The sequence below is a fragment of the Vicugna pacos genome, chromosome 30 (genome assembly GCF_048564905.1).
Source record: "Vicugna pacos chromosome 30, VicPac4, whole genome shotgun sequence".
In the NCBI taxonomy this organism is placed as follows: Eukaryota; Metazoa; Chordata; class Mammalia; order Artiodactyla; family Camelidae; genus Vicugna; species Vicugna pacos.
In genome coordinates, this window is record NC_133016.1 from 10,537,251 (window position 1) to 10,559,109 (window position 21,859).

Below are 21,859 nucleotides of genomic sequence, written 5' to 3' on the forward strand. Positions count from 1 at the left end.
AGAATGTATAAGGCTACAGGTTGGGAGGCAGAGGGGGAAAGAAATATAAATGGAATATTAGTGGTGCTGTTGTCCTCATAAAATAGGATGTGGAGATTCCAGCTACAGTGGAGAGAGTAAGACAGAGGTTTAGGTGTTAGATTAATAGTAACCAACATAGCCAACAGAGGAGGTGAAGATAGTAATAAACCATGCTGAGGTAGGAGACAGCAGGAGCAGGCTCAGCGCGGAGTCAACAGCAGGTGCCTCAGGTCATCAAGTCAAGAAATAGTAATAAAAGCATATTATTAATAAAAATGAAGGCAACTACCAGAATAACTAAAATCAGACACATGTAAAAGTTTTTATCTCTGGGTCGGGGAACTGGGCTGAGAAGGGTAGGGCAGAGATGGATTGGTTGTCATTATGCCCTCTGTACTGTTTCGGTTTTTAAAAAAATTTATATGTATAAATTGCTTTGATAAAACATATGTTAAAAAAGAAATGAAAAATAGGTATCTTAATCGTTGGCATGGATCATAAAATCATAAAAGTTATGGGCACAGATAAAAAAATTTATCCTTCACTATAAATTTTAGAGTTATCCCCTTGAGTTATATAAAAAAAATTCTTTGGTTATTACACTATATTTAGGAAGCAATTTGGAGAGAATTGAGATTTTTACTGTACTGAACATCATTATCCAACTTTTATTTATATCTTCTGTTACGTCCCTAAGCAAAATTTTATCATTTCCCCCCACAATATGTGTTTCTCATTATTTTATTCCTGGATATTTTATTTCTATTATGAGTAGTATCCTGCTTTCCCTATGACATATGTTCAGTGTACCAGGAAGCACAGTTGACATTATTTATCATCCGAGTACAATGGACTCTTTTTTTTTCTCTAAGCCAGTGAGTGAGTTTCCATTTCTGCATCATCTCTTTCCTTCCAGTTACCTTTATATATACACTTAATATCAGCATTGTCCACTTAGAAACTGTGTCAAGTAATTATTGGCACATAAACATCATAAAAGATGGAAGAATACTGTCGTCACACATCCTTTTTGCAAAACAGCTCAGATTCTTGTTACAAGGAATTGTTCAATGAAGTCCTTCTCTCTTGAATAAAGACTATTTCCTTTTTCTTCTTAGAAATATATTCACTAATCAATTAAGTCGCAGAAAATTTATCTAAGATATTGACAGCTGAAAATTCAGTCTTGAGATTTTACTTGTATACATGATCAATTTCACCAGCATCACTAGATTTTAGTTTAATGGTATCTCTTAACCATTCTTCCATTGTCTTAGTCTTTTCTAGCATGAATAATTGATGAATAATATAATAGTTCCTAAGGTGATGAAATAGCAAATGTATCAAGACAAAAGAAAAACAAGATTACTAAGATCTTATCTTAGACTAGTAAAAGGGTCCAGTAGATTCATATGGTAACGGAATTTCCTATTTTATCCTATTCTTTAAAAAAAGTAAATTTTATCTTTGATATTTTAGAGCCGTCCAAGAAAGAATATAAATCATGAAATATTCATTATGACGAATAGAATTGCTCAAAAAACCCTCAAAGCTAAAATTCAGTCTGATGGACCTTGATGCTATGCTAATGAATGACCAGCAGGTGGCGCTACACGACTAGAAGAGGCATAAAAGCTTGGCTACGTGTGAAAGTACCTTCTAGGAGGAAAAACACTTTGAATTTGAAAACTATGTACTATAGAGGCCACAGTAAGATAAGAAAAACATTAAAAGAAAAAACTTACATTAAATGAAAAAAGAATAAGTCTCTTAAGAGATACTTTACAAACAAATGAATGGGAAGGAGCTATTATACCTTGCCAATAGAAGCCAAAACATCTGTTATATTTTATTTAAAAATCACTATATAAATTAAGGGAACTTAAATAAATTTTAACAAAATGTTTTAATGTATTTTCTACTAAAGTGATAAGAGATACTTTGGTTCTCTTTAATATATTTATTTCTTTTAGTCTGATATGGAGTAAAATTCCTCCCTTAGCCCAAATTTCAATATTGGTTTTAATGTGAATCTTTCTACCACTTCACCTATCTGATTTATTGTTTGCTAAAAATGTAACCTTCTGCTTCAAACCTGAAATTCTTCTTTTAAAAAAAAGAACTTTCATACATCACATACCTACATAGGAAAATGTTCATTTACTCTATTATGACATGAAAGATGATATATGATTCTACATCATTGGTCAGTCTAAAGAAATACAAATTATTCTAGAAATAATTTTTTATCTTGCTTATTCTGTCTTTGTCTTCTTAATATATTTTTTTCTTTAAATAGACATTCTAAAAAGGCATGGAGTAGCTACCATTAGGTATCTCTAAAATGTCATGTGTAAATATAAGTGAAATAACTTTGTGATAAAAATCTGAGTGAAGAAGATGTAATACTTCAAATGGCAGCATTTGAAGGCGATTTCACCCTCCAAACACTAGCTCACCCTGAATAATTGATTATGAAATTCTTGATAATCCTAAAACATGATTTAGGTTAGTCTACAGTGTTCAAATAACTGGAAAACAGATGGCACAACAGCAGTCACGACAAAGAAGTGTACACAGTTAATATTTATTTCTCTTTGCTTTTTAGCTAAGATAACAGATTCTTTTAAAATTTGATATTTTCAATATAAAAGATTGAGTCAATAAAGGAAAGCTTTTCATACAAATTACTGTGTAGAAAGGTTGTGTTGCCACTATCATCAAATATTCTGCCAAATTCTGTCTCTCCTCCCTCTCTGAGATGCCAGTTACATATATACATACTCCTGTTCACAATGACATATTTGGTTGGCTTTTTTAATGGTCTTTTCTGGCTGCTCTTCAAGGTTCAGGGAAAATATTTTCCACTGACCTATCTTCTGGCACACCAGATCTCTCATCTGCTTTGTGTAGTTTGCTTCTGTTGAGTTCTTAATCTCAGATATTGCCCCTTTTTTTTCTCAATTCTAGGATTTCCATTTCAGTTTACTTAAAAAGTAGATCCCAGTTATTTGCCGAAATTTGTCTTATTCTTTGTTATTGACTATATTAACCTCAAGTACTTTAAAGTCTATACCTGATGCCATCAGTAACCATATTGTTTGTGAGTTTGTTTCTGCTGTCCTTTTCAGTTGGTCCCATTGCTGAGTCTGGTAGTTTTGAAATGACTGCATATCATGACAGATGCCCAGATTCTCAGCCTTCTCCCTTGTGTAGGGGTGCCCAAAGGGTTACAGTTTGTAGAATCCTGGATTACTTCTCTGTGGTTTCCTTCTCTCTAGGGTCTGAGCCCTTCAATTCTTGAATTCTCAGCAGCTCTCCAGTACCTTAAAGTTTATTTTTAATTTTGCTTTATCAAGCTTTCTGATTGTTCCTGGTGGGAGCATTGCTGTGCCCAAGCTTCTCCATCATAGCCAGAAACTATGGTTAAATTTTAATGTTTTAATTATTTTACTAAAATTAAGAAAAACCTAGTTAGTAAAATGTGACTGAAAAAACAATACATAGTCACAAAACAAATCTCACAAATGATAATAAGAAGTTCCCGTGCCTGTGTTCCAGTCTTAACAGTCTTTTCCTGGAGGCAAAGTTGGAGCTTCTTACGCATCTATTTATATCAAGTGTACAGATGTATGTGTATGTATATATCCCTTTTGCTAATATATTTTAAATTTTAATTACAGAATTCTTCAAGCATGCTGAAAATAATAGAGACTATAACAAAAACCCTTGTACCTATAGTCCAGGTTTAAGAAACGTTAACATTTTACGATATTTCTTTAGATCCTCTTTTCTTCCTAAGAAATAAAATGGTGTCATATACTTGAAGCCCTATTTTTAAAATTTACCAAGTTTAAAAAATAATTCTCTTTTTTTCCATTCAGTCTGATTTTCAAGATTTATGATCCGTGTTGACACATGCAGATCCCCTTTACTCATTTTAGTGTATATGTGGTATTCCTGTGATTATTCCTTTGCCAACCCCCCTTGTTTTGTTGTTGTTATTTATTTTGTCTTTTTTACATAGATCTTAAAATACTGCACCTTATATTCTCGACTTTTCATTTCTCATAAAACTTCTTTGTTTTAAATATGTGATACTAAGACTTATTTTGCACCCCTTCATAACTTATGGAAAGCTAACAAAAAATGCATAGGGAACAAGTTTATGAATCTTTAATGTCATAATGCTATAGTGAGATTTGTACGGAACATTTTGATGAATTTCAGACATATTTTGAAACTTTGGTATGTCCCAAGGTTTAAAACAGTTCACTTAGAAAAATATGAATTACACTGATCCTGGTTTCCTTGCCTAAGTACTCTATATATAACATAATATTTCATATATAACTTGTAATGTAATTAACAAATATTTCTCTTTAAAAATGTTTCTTCTCTCATTTTTTTTTAAGTCTTCACTTGAGAACACAAATTAGCTTAAGTAATTTAGTCTGGACAAACCTTTTTTCATCTTTTTATTTAGTATAGCAAATTGTAAGGTACTTTAAGAATGACAATGTATATTCTTTTATTTTTCTTCCTTTTTTGGTTTTGTAATATTTTGATAGCATTTTAATCAGTTAAGATTTATCAGTTCATTTTATGTGCTTTATACCTTGCTAAGTATTATTGATATTAATGGAAATAATTAATGGCCCACATGGAGGTTAAAACTTAATTGAAGAGAAATAAATTGATCATTAGACCACACTAAAGTGCTAATGGTGTGATGTGAGATTTGGAGTGGACCATAAAGGATGATGAAGATTTGATTTTGGATAGCAGAGAGGGGAGGATCTTTATGAACAATAACTCAGATGAGAATGCAAGATCAGTGAAGAATGAAGAGTTTAACTATTTTATAGCTGAGGGTATATATTTGGGATAAGTGGGAAATTAAGTAGAATAGGAGGAGAGAGCTGTCGGTAGTCCGGGTAGTTTAGAATTAATGAAGTAGACAATAAGATACCCATATCAATTTAAAGTACATTAGAAGATGAAATCAGTATTTTAGGAATCAAAGTGGATCAGAGCAAGGAGAGGGAGCTCAACGAGAAGGGTTGTATGAAACTGGAAAATTTATCTTCAAAGAATGCCTGTGCTCTCTGGCCCAGTGATTCCATTTTTCAGACTTCTAGGACGATGTTCTAAAATGTGTGGTGTCTGATGGACAGAGAACTGGATCATGGCAAATGTTTTGAAATAACTTGTTTTTCTGTCATGTGTTCCTGGTTCCTGGTACCTTCCCCTCCAAACCCCAGTGAGTCCAGGGGTGGTGACTTTTTACTACAGTTTGACTGAGTGTTTGGCTTCCCATGAGTTGAAAAATCTGAGATCCCTTGGGGTAGGCTCAGATACTGAACCAGGGGCTCTGTACCACTCTAGAGGGTTTGTAGATGAGCTTCTGGGGTTCATGAATTTTCTGAAATTATATGTAAGATTTGGATTATGTTTATTTTCTAGAGAGAGTTTCAGATTCTGAAAGATGTCTGTGACCCCACCCAAATTAGTAACATTGCTTAAAAGGTGTACTTCCTGTGAGTCTCCATCTTTTCTCTTTAGAAGGTGCTGAAACCAAGTAGAGAGAAGATAAGTGATTATCTGTTGAACCATATGAAATTGCCAAAATTTAATTCAGTAGTTTTTGGCATACAAAAACATCAGTTTCATATGATCCAACCTAATATATCCTTAAATAACTTTTTCACACTTTTAAAATGTAAAGGTATTCACTTTAGGAATGTAGGTTCTAGTCAAGCAGTGTATGTTCAATTTTGTATTTAAATGTACTTACTTAAAAATTACTTATGCAGTATTAGGAGTGTTTCTCCTGTATATTTAAGGTTTCTACTGTGGTAAAACAAGACAAGGAAATGGTGAAAAGAGAAATGAAAAATAGGGGAACCAAAAAATGTGCATATATTGTGTATTTGTATATAAATACAAAAAAAGCAGATAGGTTCAAATTGTTCACTGATTTTAATTGTTGGTTAAGCTCTGCCTGGATCTCTTCGATAATGAAAATTCTCAGGCCCTGTCTGGCTCAGAGGTTTAAAGCTCCAAAACAAATCTAGTCTGTTGTGTCTACCATGAGCATGAAAGAGAGGGCTAAGCATTGTAACCCAGACCACTCGTTTCCTGTTCCATTAATTACATTGATTTAATCAGAAAACCTTTGTTAGCCAGAATATTACATTTCTTCCAGTGATGCCAGTGATGTATTATAAGACTGTCCTAAGTGGAGTTTGGCAGTTGAAACTTTGAGTCAGGAAAACCAAATTTAACTATAAGCCATTTATTGGAAGAATTCAGATAACCAGCAATGATACAGCCTGGAGTTTGTTCATTTGTCTCTTTCTTTCTTTTCTCAATTTTCACCATCCTTTTATTTTCAATCAAGCAAAAAAAGAAAGAAAAGAAAAAAGAAAAGAAAAGGAAGAAAGAAAGAAAGAAAGAAGAAAGAAAGGAAGAAAAAAGAAAGAAATGTAATTGAAATGAGGAAACATTTTAAACCTAAACCCTTTTTTTTCTTTTGTAGGTTGCTTTCTGATTCTAAACAGATGAACATTTTAAGAAAAGCAAGGTCTTATATAAAACAGAAAAAGTATGATGAAGCAGTAAGTATGCAGACCTTGTGTATGTAAATAGTTGATCCTTCAGGTATGGGGAGAGGCAGGGATGGTGATGGAGAGCAAAGTGGGCAGGCTGGGGAGCTTTCCTGAACGCTCGAGGAAGGGTTGAATTTCCTAAGTAGCTGATATAGCCATGGACATCCATCTCTTATTTCAGATCATGTTATAGGTAAATGTTTTTAGGCTAAAACTGGAGATGAACAATTGCCATTTTCTGTAATGAGAAAGTATATTCCAAGCTTCTGTCACCCTACTTATGCAGAATTTTTAGAATGTTGACGTATGTGTACATTGGGAATTAGCTTCACGCTATTAGAAGTCTAATGATTCGTATTGAAGCTTTGACTTTTCCCAGCTCCTACCCTGCTCTGTTTTTCATTAATTTTCTCTTTGTTAAATGGTCATATAATTTTAAAGTAAGAAAGAATTCTATTTTCAGTTTCTAAAATTGCCTAAATAATACCATGCATTTCTCATGCTTATTTTTGTTACGATTTTATAATGGCAAACTATCCTTCCTCTCTAAAATATTAAGCTATTTTAATAATGTTTTATAGCTGAATTAGGTAATCTGATATGAAAAGTCAAATGGTATAAATGTGGACATCTCTGTTACTTGGAACCTATATTAGCCATTTCCTTCTTATGTCATCTGAAGATAATTTCCACAAAATGAATCATTTAAAATCAGTACACATCTCATGGATAGTTTACATTTAAAGTGTCCTTATCAAGATTTAAAAATTAATTTTATTCAGGGATTTTTCTTATGCTTTGCAAGAAAGATCCACGAATAATCAAAATGTTTTTGATCTGTCATCTACAGTTACTCTAACTTTAATAATTTTCTTTCCTTTGAAACTTAAATTTTCTTATTCTTTCTGGGTTGCAAGTTACATTTTTCTTTCTCCATAGGTCTCTCTTTGCAAGGAGCTGATTAATCTTTCATTGAAAGGATTGTCCTATTATCACACTTACGACAGATTCTTCTTGGCCTTCAACGTTGTTCTCGGCTTTGTGGGATGGATATCTTATGCTTCTTTGTTGATCATCAAGTCTCACTGCAACCTTACCAGAAGTGTTGGTAAAGAAGTCAAGGTATGTTCAGAAAATATAATGAAGATTCAGATGATGGTGTAAAATCACTAGGACTGAGGAAAGAAATTGAAGCAAATCAACTGTAATGAGTTCATATAATGTGCATTTTGTACTAAGCTAACTCTTTCGTGTGCTTTTGTTGTATTAGGTCTTTTTCTCAGTGATCTTTATTTCTTTAGTTTGGAAAAGGGTGTGTCAATAATAACCATCCCGTAACTGAAGAAGGCTACGAAGATAACTATAACTTAAATTCACCTATGTCACTAACTGTTGATTTTCTGTTTATTTTTATAATTACTTAGCATGTTATAAGTATTCCATATCTTTGTACAATACAGGTGGTCAGAAAACTACTTGAAAGCGATGTATTTAACTTTATCTGATACTGAGTTTAGGAGTTGGAAAGAAAGAAAATCACTTATTCCAAATATTCCTTTTTTTTTAAGTAATACATGTTTTTCTGAAATTATCCTTACCTATTTTATCTTTCTAAAATTCTGAAGTACAGATTTCCAGAACTTTCTACTTATCCTCATTTGAAGAATTAGTCCCTAGTTTACTGTACTTTCAATGCCAAAAAAACTCTCCTCTTGAATAATCCTTTAAACAACTGAGAAAATATGACAGTCTATACATGGTTTTACTATATTAAAATACTTAAGTCTTTTCAAATATATTACTGTCATTTACCAGGGAGAATACGCAGCTTCCATTTCCTTTACTTCATTCTCTCCAGTGGTTATGACCACATCTAAATTCTCTAAAAAGCAATGTATCTGGGTGGTGTATTATTAATAGTCTGCAGATATTTCCAGTGATTACTTTTTTCCATTTTGTATTTTATTTTTCTGTAATGGAAGGAAGAATAGTAGTGTTTATTCCATTTTATAGTGCTTTAATGCATCTTAAATGATTTCCCCCAAGTAATTTTCACTATTTGAATGTATGTGAAATTGGATTGAGTAGAAATAATTTCTTACGTACTAGGAAAAGAGACAAAAACAAATGTGTTTTAGTAAGGGATCTATCTAGGCATTCAGCTGGGTATTTGAAATTTATTTTGCCATTTTAAACTTGTAACAGTGCTGGAAGTAGGCATTATAATTTCTCTGTACAAAAGAGGAAACTGAAGCCTTGCAGAAGGCCATTCAGCTGGAAGGTGAAGGGACTGAGATTTGAGTCCAGAGCAGTATTAGTGCCCAGCACTGCCTTTTTGTGTTTATCTCGATTTGTGTTATTGAGAAAGGATATGATGTCTTTAGATTGATGTGTCAGCAGATTTCATGGCTGATAGTTCTGTATTCATTCATTCGCTAATGCAGCAAATATTTATCTGAGTGCACAGCACAATGCCAGCTGCTGCATAGGCTGCACCAAGAGATGTAAAATTCAGACTCTACTCTCAAGGATCTTGGAATTAAATAAAGTAGGTAAGAAATGTACACACATAACCGCCTTATCAGGTATAGGTCACCACGCTAGAACACTGTTACAAAAGACAACAACCGAAGTGTTTGACAGCCTTAGTATATGTTAAGTGTTTGAATGTGATACAGAGACTATCATTGTAAATAAAGGAAATCTCTCTTTAGCTAGGGTGATGATAGCAGGAGAAAGAAAGTCTTGGTGGAAATCTAACAGTCAGACTATAGGGAGAGGATGAGAATTAAAGCGAATTGAATGGTATAAACAGCAGAGTTGGGGAAATGTATTTTTATGTTGGGTTAATAAGTAATAATTATTAAACCCCACCATTCCAGGACTATCCTGGGTGTTTCACATGTGTCATTCAGTTAAGCTTAATACCACCCTAGACTTAGTGGCTATAATTCTCATGGGTGGGGGGATTTGGGGTTCAGAGAGATAGTTTCCTTCAAGGACACACCATTGTTAAATGACAGAACTAATATATTCTGATGCTTAAACTCTTGCTCTTTCTACACCGTGATGCCTTCAAAATAAATAGTTCAGTTTGAGTAGAATGTGGGAGGTTTGTTCAAGAGACTAATAAGAAAGAATACTGACAATAAGGATTAGGCTGAAGGAATCAAAGGCCTCAAATGCTTCAGAGTTTAGACTTGATGTAGTGAAGAGTTGGTATGTCAGAGTTAAGCCAGAGAAACAGACCGGTAGGATCTCGGTATTAAGAGATTTAGCGTAAGGAGCTATCTTCCGTGACTGTGGGGGCTCGTTAGGCGGGTCCTGAGTTCATAGTCAGGTTGTCAGGGAGGGCGGACTGGGACTTGCAGGAGCCGGAGCTCCCTCCACACGGGCAGTTTCTTTTTCAGGGAGGCCTCCGTTCAGCTCTTCAAGCCCTGTAAGTGATTGAATCAGCCCACCCCCGATTATTGATGATAATCTCTCTTCCTTAAAGTCATCAGATTGTGGACTTCAGTCACATCTACCAGACCCTTTTACAGCAACACTTAGATTAGTGTTTTGAATAACTAACTAGGGGCTATAGCCTGGCCAAGCTGACACATTAAAACTTGACCATTGCAGTTGAGGTCATCGAAAGTATTTTGAACCCTTTGGTTCTGTTTGCAAAAATATTCTGATTCTTCTTTAGCAAGAGTTTATAGTTTAGTGAAGTGACACAATCTAAATATTTTCTGAAAGAAGAATAAGTTACCAGAAGTCTGTAGTATTAATTTAAGGGAGGCATGGAGAGCAAATGGGGGTAAGATGATTTCAGCTGTGCACGTATTAGATCGTGATGCTTGCAGCTCGGGTGGAGGGAGGCTTCACAGAGGAAGCTCCTGCCAAAGTGAAGTCTTAAAGGTGAGTTGGATAGCCCAATAGGAAAAAGGAAAAAAGATGTGCCGAGAGAACAGTAAATGCCAAATGAGGAGTGAGGTAGCATGGCTTCTTTGGAAGAGCTGCAAGTCACTGACATGGCGAGACTGTAGAGGGCTGGGAGGTAGTGGGAGATGCGCTCCCAGCAGCTGTTACCCTCCCCTGCCAGGCAAGAAAGCAGAGCTCCAGACAAGATAAATGGTTTAGTCAAATTGACAGCAAATGGAATGGCAACACTGGAATTAAATTTACGTCTGACTCCAAAGTTTGTCACTCCTACTTGACAGTGTCCTCCACGTGATACAGATCGTTTCTAATTTATCACTATTACAGGCAAGTCTGCAGTGAACATTCTCTTTTTTTAATATACTTTTTAAAAAACATACTTGATTTGTAATGGCGGTACTAGAGATTGAACCCAGGACCTTGTGCATGCTAAGCATGTGCTCTGCCACTGAGCTAAACCCCCCAAACCCCCAACATTCACTTTTCTATGAACGTGATTTGCCACAGCTGCTCTTATTTGAACTCTGCATTTGACTTCTGTGTACTCCTCTCCTTTGCTTTTGCTAGTTTGGATGTCCTTTGCTTTAGAACTCAAAATTCTTATTTGCCACACACTTTCCTTGTTCTCTCCTTACTTAGTAAAATCTCAAAATGTTAACCCCTTAAACCAAGCCCCGTGATTCTGTCTCCATTTGTATGGTTTAAACTCCTTGGAGGCCAGCACTGGTACAGAGCATGGCATACAGGGTGAGACTTAATAACCGTTCATTGGATGAAGGAGTAATCACAATGCACACTTGTGGTTCGTTATCAACAGGTGTTTTTTGGAGGGCAGGGGGAGGCAGGGAGTTAATTCATGATGTGGTAGAGAATGTTCCCCACTCCTGTTATTTAAAATCTTTTCAGTTTTTACTTCAGCTGAACTGAATTCTTTTTGACTTGGTTTCCTACAAGCAGGTGTTTTTTGTAATGTCTATTACTTTAGGTATCAAAGGATTAGATAATCATATGATACTGTACTGACTTTAGAAAATCCTTCTAGTGCCTTTTTCGGTACTCTTTTAAACTTCTTTTATTTTACTATTCTTAAAATGATGTGAAACCAGTCTCAGCTCCTATAGTGAGTACCTGCCCCAGGCACCTTCAGCTTTAGGGGCTCTGCCTGTCCTTATCTGTGTGGGATTCGCCCCTTCTCCTCCCATCCCCTGGCTATGGGACCTCCACTGCTGCCTCACCCATCTCCAGTTCCAGTGCTGTTCACTGATAGGTCTCTGCAGTGGCTTCGGGGACTAATGCAAAGAAGTAGAAGAGAAGAGAATGAAAACAAAGGTGATAACAGCAGCCATTATTTACGAGGCAGTAGTAATATTCTGGGCACTTCGTTAAATAAGCTCTTCACATAATCTCATTTAAGCCTTACCAACTTTGATAGATAGATATGGAATTTTATTCCCATTTTATAGGTGGGGTGAAATTAAGTCTCAGAATCTAAGTCTTGTACTTGGTTTATGATCATACAGGGAGCAAGTGACAGAATGAGGATTTGAATTCTAATCTGTGTAGCTCCAAACCCTTAATCACTGTGCCGTGTTTCACCTTCCTCTTTACATCTCTGCCCTAGTTTATCTTTGCTTCTTCCTTTCCGGTGATGTTTTATGCCAGTAGGGGGGAACTGTAAAGAGGAAAAAACTCTTGCTCCCCCTCCCTAACTTCCCCTACTCCAGAAGGTAATTCTTAATTCTCACCTTAATTAGCTTGGGTAGCAAAGAAAGGGAAAACAGAAAATAAGGCACAGAGGCAAGAGAGCACGTCACATGACCCCTCCAGTTCTGTTTTTCCCTCCTGTGCTGTTGTTAGCATTCCAGTTTTCTGTAAGTGTGTTTCCCAGTTATTGGAAGTTCTGTCCCTGACCCCTGGCGTCTTTACTCCTGGCCCAGAGCACCTGTGGCTTGCCCAGCCCATGGAGGGGCCATCATTGGTGACTTACACTGAGGAACTCCTTTCTTGTTTGGCAGGTGGTTGGAAAGAGAAGAATGAACCTACTGTGGTTGGGCAATGGAGAGAGAAGCGTGGGCCGCATGTCAAGTTGAAATTCGAATAGATAGAAGCATTGTTCCAAATGAAGATTAGGTCCCACAGTTTATTGTGGATTAAATGGGCTTTTGTGAGCTAGTCAGTGAACTTAATCAACATTTATAAAATCGGTACCAAGGAGAAGTATGTTCGAAGTCTGAACAAGTTACTTGCAAACAAGCTTTAGAAACTTAGTCACTTTTAAATTGAGGATTGCCTGATTGCCGCAGTTCCAGGCTATCCAGCTTTTTCTTCTATAATGTGCTTCTCCAATGACAGATTTTTTTAAAATGCAGTTCTTAATCATCTAGTTGTAGAGCCATTGAAAGAAAGTAATATATTTCCTTGTCTTCATAAAATCTCTTCTAAAAACCTATCAGTTAGCATGAGTTTGGAGTGTTTTCAATGTTTTGTTTGATTTTCAGAAACCAAGCCATCTCCTGCCATGTTGTTTTGTAGCTATTGGCATTTTAGTAGCACTTTTCCTGCTGGTTCAAGCCTGTCCCTGGACTTACTACGTATACTGCTTGTTGCCACTGCCCATATGGTATGCGTTTCTAAGAGAGTAAGTAACACATCTTGCTGTCTCATTTTTCACTTCACCGGCAGTTAAGTCTGTGTTTAAAATGCGTTAGTTTCTGTAGCGTAAGTTGTGAAAGATACTTCTAATAACCTCAGGTCTCAGAGCCCTCTCATTTCATCTGTAACAGTATCAATGTTGCATATAAACATCCTTTGTGTTTTCCCTTTTGACTTCATCTTTATTGCCCTGAGGTAGCATTGATCTCATTCCCTTCTTTGTGTATCTTTTATATGAAAATCTGGAGTAAAAATTAAATGATTAATATGGATTGTACTATGCCAATGAGTAACTGGCATTTTGAACTTGTCTCATCCCAGTTTCCAGTGTATCTTCATGCTTCACAAAGTAGTTTATAAGCTTTCATGCTGTGCATTTTTGCCCCTCCCTTCCTAGCTGGCATGTAAACTTAGATGAAGGAAAGTGTGTAATTAAATACAATCTAGTAATATGCACATACAGGGATTAATGGATATTATCACTTATTCTGCGGTTCTGCCTTTAAGTGTTTCCTCACCAATAGGACTTAAAATGAGTTCTTGCCATTATAGAAAACATCAGAGGTAGAGCTCTCATAAGCGTTTCAAGCACTTTAAAACAAAACCACTAAAATACTGGGCTGGTTCAAGTTCATAGGCAGCAAGGGTCACCTTGCAGATCTTGTTCATTTCTGTATTTGCACCAGTAATCTAGAATTTAAACTTCGTCTTGGACATCCAAGCATCCTCTGAGCAAACCAGACCCTGAGAGTAGACCAGGGAATGACAGCCCAGCATAAGGGTATTTTCAGAGTTGGCCAGCATGTTTACAATGACATGATGCATATTTTTATTTTGATTTCTATTAATTTCAGCGTTGACCACCTCTTCTTCATATCAAAAATTAAAATTGATATTAAAATATTTTAAATATTAACATTTCAAATATAAGGCAAAACAAACCATTGATAAAAGAACATACTATTCTCCATTTGAAAAGATTAGGGTTGCTGGATGTACATATTTAAACTGGATTTTTTTCTAATTTCATTTGCTCTGGTTTAAAATTTTAGAGTGAAAGACTTTATCCAAAATTCCCTTCTGAATTATTAAATATTCTATTTATGAAGAACACATGTTTAAATTTTAAGGGACAGTGTGATTTTGAAAGTATGTTGTGTTCTATCTTCATCTTTTTGATAGATTATAAAGAGAATAAAAGATAAAAATTCACTTTTCTTCTAGAAAAAATCTAAATGATTTTACAAAAGATCACTGTTGAGAACAAAAGAAACATTCTCATTTTGACTGGTGTTAGCTTTTCTTTCCTGCATGGCACCCTCAAAGTTTTGATAGCATTATGTAACCATTGTTGTCAATCAGAAAGATGTTATAAACCAAATGATATGACCTTTTATAATTGCCTACTTAATAATGCACTACAAATGCTAAAAATTTTTTTCCAGTGATGAAATGTAAAAAGTACTCAAGTATGTAACACATTTTTAATGGTTATGAATTCACATTTAATTACAATTAGTGTATAATTAGTGACATCTTGAATTGAGTTTCAAAAAGGTTATTTAACCCAGTGAAAAAGTGCAGTTAAGGTTTTCTCTATCTGGATGAGGAGAACTTACCTTTATTTTATTAAGACAGTTCAGATTTCAGTATATAATTAACCTTGGTGAATTTTCAAAATGTTCTCAGTTTTTAATCATTTGGGTTGATTGGGTTCATTATATCTGTAATTATATGTACCTATGTTTAAACTACGATCAAATAAAACTCATTTATTGTCATTAATGTTTGTCATTAAAAAACCAAGCAAGTTTTTATGATAATTATCAAATTAATTCAGAAATGACATTTTTCCTAAACTGTTTCTAGGTTTCAAAAAAAATGGTAAGTAAAGCCATTGAAACAAATCTGTTAGAAGTTATCTTAGTTTTTAAAAAATCTATAAATTAAAAATTCCCTGATTTCTATGCATAAAATTTTTATTTTTTTACTATATGAGACCTATTTTTTTGCATTCACTATAGGTTTTAAATAATCTTCTTATAAATAATCTCGTTAAACAGATTTCCAGTTCTTCAAGGCTTTGTCACATTACTGTTGACCTTCCCTCCAAGTCGTTTTGTTGGATACCTGTTACTCTTTATCCTGGGAGTTGAAGTATTGGTAAGTGATTTACCGCATGACAACATTTTCAGGTCTCTTTCATACACATGTAACTCCTTTGAAATAACCTCATTTTCCCATTCTTCTTTGGATTGCCTTGCTAGGTTCTCAGTTTTTTCTACCGCTATATGCTTACAGCTGGACTCATCGTGTTTGCAGGGTGGCCATTTATCACCCCACTGTGGACTCGAGCAAAGGTATAAGTATTCACTTTGACATTGGACAGATTCATAGCGACTTCATTTTGATATGTGTTTAATTTAAGGAATCGTTCATTTTTTAAGACAAGAGTAGAATGTGTGTCCTTATATTAAAGAACCTGCTCCTTTTGACAGGAAGACTGAGGTTGACTTTAAGGTTTCCGTGAATCATGTAGACTTTCCCATCAAAATGAACTGGTCTTGTGGTGACTGAAATACTCGAGACACAGAGCCGATACATCCTTCTCTGAAGCACTTCCTAGACTCCTTTAGTCTCAAATATCTAAATGCCACTGAGGAACTGCCCAGAGCAGTGTGGTGGCAGGGGGCCTATGCTCTGGACTCAAGTCAGTGGAATCATCCCCACTTCTGTTCCTGAGCCACCTCAGTTTTTCTCTGGAAAAGTGTATATTCATGATAGATTATTCTAAAATATAATTCCTCCTGACTTACTTCCTTTAACTAGGTGAGTAATTAATTACAATGTGCTTCTATAAAGTGTACTGTCATGCTTCCACTTTGATGCTTTTTTTTTCCTTTTTCTTTTTTTTTCCTTTTTCTTTTTTTCTCTTTTTTCCCACTGTGATACTTTTTGATGGAGGTCGCCAGAAGATGGAAATAGCTTGTCTCCACCCTGTGAGAGCTTACAAAATGTTCCAATTAATGGGATTACTGACCTTTCTTTCTTTCTTTTTTTGGTCTTAATCTAATTGCAAAGCATTTTTGATGATTTCCCTCCTGGGTTCAGTCATCTGACTATGATTGCAGGCCAGCATTCTTATAGATGTCATGATATACAGTAGAACATGAGTGGAACGAAGCACTTGCTTTGAAATAGCAGACCCAAGCTTAAATCCTGGCTGTTTCCATTTACGAGTCCAAGATCTGGTGCCACTTACGCTTTAACACCTCTGAGCTCAGTCTCCTCATCTGAGATACCATGAATAATAGAACCTACCTCTTGAGGTTATTGTGAGAATTAAGTGAGATAATGCTCATGTCATACCTCATACAGTGCCTACTGCATAACAGATCCTTCACAAGTAGCAACTATTACTTTTTAAAGTAAGCAGATGGAAGACTTCAGATTTCCCTTTTAGTTTCACGGCCAGGTAGTCTGTGAAGCGCTGAAGACAGTTTTCTGTCCCGTAATTGTCTAAAGATAACTTTTTTCTTTATTTTAGAGCACCTCACTGGGTTGGATTCTCTTCTGTTTGCTCCTGGCAGTGTTTCCGCTGATGCCTGTTGTAGGACGAAAGCCAGATATCTTTCTAGTGTAGGAACAATATTTTCACTTATTTTCTTTTTAATGCAATTGTTTTTCTCAATCAGCACTACGAAATACGAACCTAATCTTGGCCATGAGTTTACAGATCACATGAACAAACTGGAAGTTAAAATACTGATATCAAACCATCAGTCCTAATTTTGGCCCAGGCTCTGAGAGGCATTAAAGCTCCCTGGAGATGCTTCTGGGCCTTCATGAAAGATGAAATTGTGCCAGTGATAACGTAAAATGCAAAAAAAAAAAACGGTCTAGAGGCTTTTGTATGTTTTGTATACTGGGGAATCAGTAAAAGGTTTCACATGAAAAAAATGTCCTGTTGCCAAAATTAGAAGGTCTAGAAGCCATTGATGATTGATGTAATCTCTATATTTGAGCATGTCCACATTTTAAATGGCTTAGAAAAATGAAATTCTCTTCTAATCTGAATATGAAAATCTCCAGGGGAGGAAACTGTGTACCTTGACAACTTTCCCATGTTTAATCACTTAAACCATTAGAAGATTCTGCATACCTTACATGAATCCTCCATACTGTGTTATATTTATTTCTCCTCAGTATATCCCAAGTAAATCTGTAAAATAATTGGTTACCTTTGCTTTTAACTTTACTTTTAAATTATCACGTAATCTACTGGCTCTGTGTGCGTATGTATGTGTGCTTGTCAAGCTAAATGGTCATTTTTTTCATTTAACATTTCCTCTCTTATTTTCTAATCATGCAATTGTCTTTGTTACTTTTTTTTGAACTCTGTTAGCAATTTTTTTAGCATTCTAACCCAGTCTTTAGTAGATGAAGGTGTATCTTTTTTAACTGAAGGAAGATTAAACAATATTTTTAAAGTATGTGTTAATTTTAAAGTATGTGGTATCTATAAATTAACACATTTTATCTCATTTCTCTGAGAATAACAATATAGGAATAGCTCAGAAATTATTCTTGGAAGTCAGTTTATTAGCAGAGCCTAAAAAATTACGTTAAATTCTAAGACTACCATCTAAGCCATACTTTATTAGTGTTAGTGAAAATGTTTTGTAGCTGTCATAAACTATAAACAGTATGTGCAAAGATGAATTCAAGCACTATTGACATAGTTGAACAGAACTTATCATATGCTAAAAGGAAAAGAAATTATGTAAATGATCCCCATAGAATTTTGCCACTTACCTATTCTAGTAAAGATTACTTTGGGAAGCAAACTTGTTAAATCATGAAAATCTAATTTATGTTTTTAAAAATTATGTTATTTCTTTCTGTTACTTTTTAATTTAAGTTCCTCAGTGATTCAGATTTCCCAGGAGTTATATTTGCAACTTCTTTATTTTGGCTCCTCCTGGGTTATGGAGAAATTTCTACTCTCCATTTAATCTCTCACATCACCTCCCTTCTTCAGAAAATTACAAAGATAGATACATGAAACATTTAAGGATAAAGAAAGAGCAAAAATGTATATAACATGGCTGTAATACTCCTGTTTCCCCAGTTCTCTAAAGTAAAAATATATTCGCCAGTGAATTAAAATACCAAATTACCTTTTTAAAGAAAAGAATGTGGGGGAGAAAAAGCAAAAACAAAGAATCTTAATCATACATGGCTGTATTTCATAATTTTTAATGGAAATCCACGTTGGATGTATAACTTTTCCCTCATGATTCTCAAAGCTAGTATTAGAAGAATCAAAACTATAAACAAAAACAAAGAAGCATTTTCCTGGGAATTCCTGCTTCATGTTCCCCATAGCCCTGCCTTGCTCTTTCTTATTTCTCTAATGACCACTGTCCTACATGCTCCCCTTGTGACCACTGCCTTACCCTTCCTTTAGCCAGAAACAGCTGTGGAAGGCCCCCAGGTCAATGGCAGAAAGGCACAATTTGTGGATTATAAGTGTAGATCCTCCTTTTTGTATGAGCGAGTCGTCATAGAAAATGTATGGTGTAGATACTGATATGTTTGTTTAGCTATTTTTTGTATTTTTTATACTGTTTTCTGTAAATTTGTCAGTCAGGTTGAGAATTCTAGTAGTTGGTAAGCATAAAAGTCTAAAAGATCGAATTATAGAAATAAGATAAAGATACTTTAAAAACCGTGAGAAGTTACAAATAAACCCATCCCCACAGTATCTTTATCCTAAGATTTTTATTCCTATTGCAGCTGTACATTCATTTTGCTGCTTTATCTTGATTAAACCAAATGACTAAGAGGCTTACATTAGAGTAAAATGTCTATTATTTTCATATGATATGTGTTCTGTGAATATCTTAAGAAAATTTGAAATTGTGAATTTTGTTTTAAAACAGAATGGGTGCAGGCTTGCTGGTTCTTCTACTTTCCCTGTTTGTTTTAACATCTGTCATAAAAAGAAAAGATAGTTTTGTAAATGAAGAGCTGGTGTTACACCTATTACAGGTCAGTTACAGGTTTTTAATACTACATTCTACTAATGATATGTTAAAATGTATTTTATGGTTTTGTTTGATTTATCTTGTTCTTAAGACACAATCATGTTTCTTATTACTCTGTACCTGCCAGCTGAAAAGGAAGTTTTTTGTTTAAGATACGTGCTCTGAAAGGTATGAAATAGCAAAAAGATCAACAGGAAGTCCTCCTCCTCCCCGCCTGTCCCACCCCCACCTCCCAAAATGCCTAAAGAGCAGGATTTAAGGAGGTGTCAGAGGCATCAGTATTAACAAGAAGTTGAGCTGAAAAAGGCCTCCTCTGGAGTGAGAGTCTGTATGGTCCTCATTTGGGTTAGGAAAAAAGTAAGCTTCTTTGGAGTGAAAGCAGCCACTGTGTATGTTTATATGAAGAATAGCCCGTGTAAGACTCAGATGACGTCCGAGAAGAAAATGAACTTTACCTTGGTTGGTAGCTTTGGTGTGGTGAAAAGAACTTTGTACTTGACGTTTCCAAATTGAGTCAATTCCCAGTTATGCTGTGTCCTAGGCGTGTGATTTTCAGTAACAGAACTTCAGTCTGTTTGTATTTAATCTATAAAGTAGAGATAATATCCAATAGGGTTGTGAAAGATTATATAATGTTTTATACTGTAACATGATAGCATTTTTGTAGATAAGAGGGGAAAACACTTCTTTTTTCTTTTAAACAAAAAACAAACCACATCTAGAACACTGATTAAAAAGAAAATTCACGAGTCTTCTCAAAAAATTTACTCAGAACAAAGCTGGGATAATAGTATTTCCAAGAACCCTCTAAGATAAAAATATACAGTACTTAGAAGGTGTTCATTCATTCTTGGAGAACAACAGAGAATGTTTACAAAGAGAAGAAATATTTTTGTCAAGGACCCTATCAAGATATTGAAACATATCTTTTCATTTTGAATGGTATACTGCCTGACTTTACGCTAAACCCAGAGAGGCTTTGACAAAATTCACCTGTAATGAGTACTTTAACAGGTACATATGTTTCTGAATCTCATTCTATAAGAGCAAAGAATACCATATTAAAATTCTTATGGACTTTGTAAAAATACCCCTAAGTATAAGGTAAATCTGTTACAAAATTCCTTTTTACATTATAAATTTGCATTAATTCCTCTACTGTGTGCCATATATTTTCTTTTGATTCTAAGATTTACGTCTTTTCACATAACGTATCTGAAATGAGAATGTGTCTTAAAAGTGAAAGGATCCTAGGTTTGTGTCATAGATTTACTGACAGCATATTTTCCTTCTTAGTTCACTAAAAATATAAGAGTAAATTACATATATCTTTATGATTTGGTGATCGGGTTGCTAATCTGATCTCTAAGTGAGTTTAGTTTGTTCACAGCCATACTGTAGCACATTTCTTAGATTGGCTATTAATCCACTAATTCAGGGGTCAGCAAACATTTTTCCAAAGAGCCAGATTAGAAATATTTTAGGCATCAGAATAAATGGGAGGAAAGTCACCTAGACTAACTAAATAAATTAATGTTTTAGGCTTATGGGCCACATGGAGTCTGTTCAATTCTGCTTTACTATTGTAGGGCAAAGGGAGCTACAGACAACACATAAATGAACAGGAATGACTGTGTTCCAATAAAACAGTGTTTCTGAAAACAGGCACCAGCCTGTAAGCCATAGTTTACCAACTCAACATTATATATATTCCCTGAAGATTATTGTACCCCTTGCATTCCCAGTACCAGTGAATATTCAGTCCACAAATATGTGTTGAATGAATAAATAAATACGACCATGAGCAAGGGCCAGAGGTGGGAGACACTCAGCCCTGTATGCTAAGCTGTATACATTTCACCCTCTGCATTTCCATGATTTAAGAAACCTTCAGGATTAATAACAAATATTTCTAAATAGAAACAGTGTGATAATGAATGCTGAAATACTCCTGAAAGTATAAAATGCCTCATTTCATGCTTGTACAAGAATTCTGAGTCTTGGTCTTGGCCACAAGAAGGTGAGCTGTTCCAATTTCAGTAGCATTTAGGCCAGATTCAAGCACTTTGTTCAAGCACTTTCCTAAGTATTCTTTCTAATATGTGAATCATTGTCTCACCGCCTTGTCTTTTATTTGCGTGTTCTATGTTTTCAGATGGTGAGCATGGTGCTTTCCATGTGTGTTGTGTATGGCACCCATAAGAGTCTCCTCAAAAAACAAGGACTGCCTTTGCTTAATCAGATTGCTAGCTGGATGATATTAGGTAAGAGGTCAATCAAACCAAATGAGATAACTTTACATCAAGTCACATCTGTATTGTTGTTATTGAAAGAAATAATTTTGTTGCAGGAAAATAATAATTACCAGCTATTATTTCTATCTCACTGGAATTTGACAGAAAGTTAGAACTTTGGTGAGCATTCATGTGTTAATAAGAATTACTTGATGGAATATTTATGACTTGATAATAAGGCTGTATATTTACACCTAATAAAAATAAATATGATTCCAAGCGAGAAGATTTTGTGAAGAGATTCCTATGCAGAAATTTCATGTCAGTTCATAAATTCTCAGTTCTTAACACAGGGGACTAGGAAGCA

General features: G+C 35.0%; 1 protein-coding gene across 1 annotated transcript in view; it reads left to right on the plus strand.

Annotated features, from left to right (window-relative positions):
* Positions 1-21,859, plus strand: part of PIGN (phosphatidylinositol glycan anchor biosynthesis class N) — an 85,192-nt gene that overhangs the window by 29,927 nt on the left and 33,406 nt on the right. Inside the window, exons 14-21 of the mRNA XM_006205732.4 lie at positions 6,563-6,641; positions 7,572-7,754; positions 13,055-13,194; positions 15,272-15,371; positions 15,476-15,568; positions 16,756-16,847; positions 19,154-19,262; positions 21,414-21,522. Coding sequence (XP_006205794.2) covers positions 6,563-6,641; positions 7,572-7,754; positions 13,055-13,194; positions 15,272-15,371; positions 15,476-15,568; positions 16,756-16,847; positions 19,154-19,262; positions 21,414-21,522 — 905 coding nt within the window. The remainder of the gene's footprint in view (positions 1-6,562; positions 6,642-7,571; positions 7,755-13,054; positions 13,195-15,271; positions 15,372-15,475; positions 15,569-16,755; positions 16,848-19,153; positions 19,263-21,413; positions 21,523-21,859) is intronic.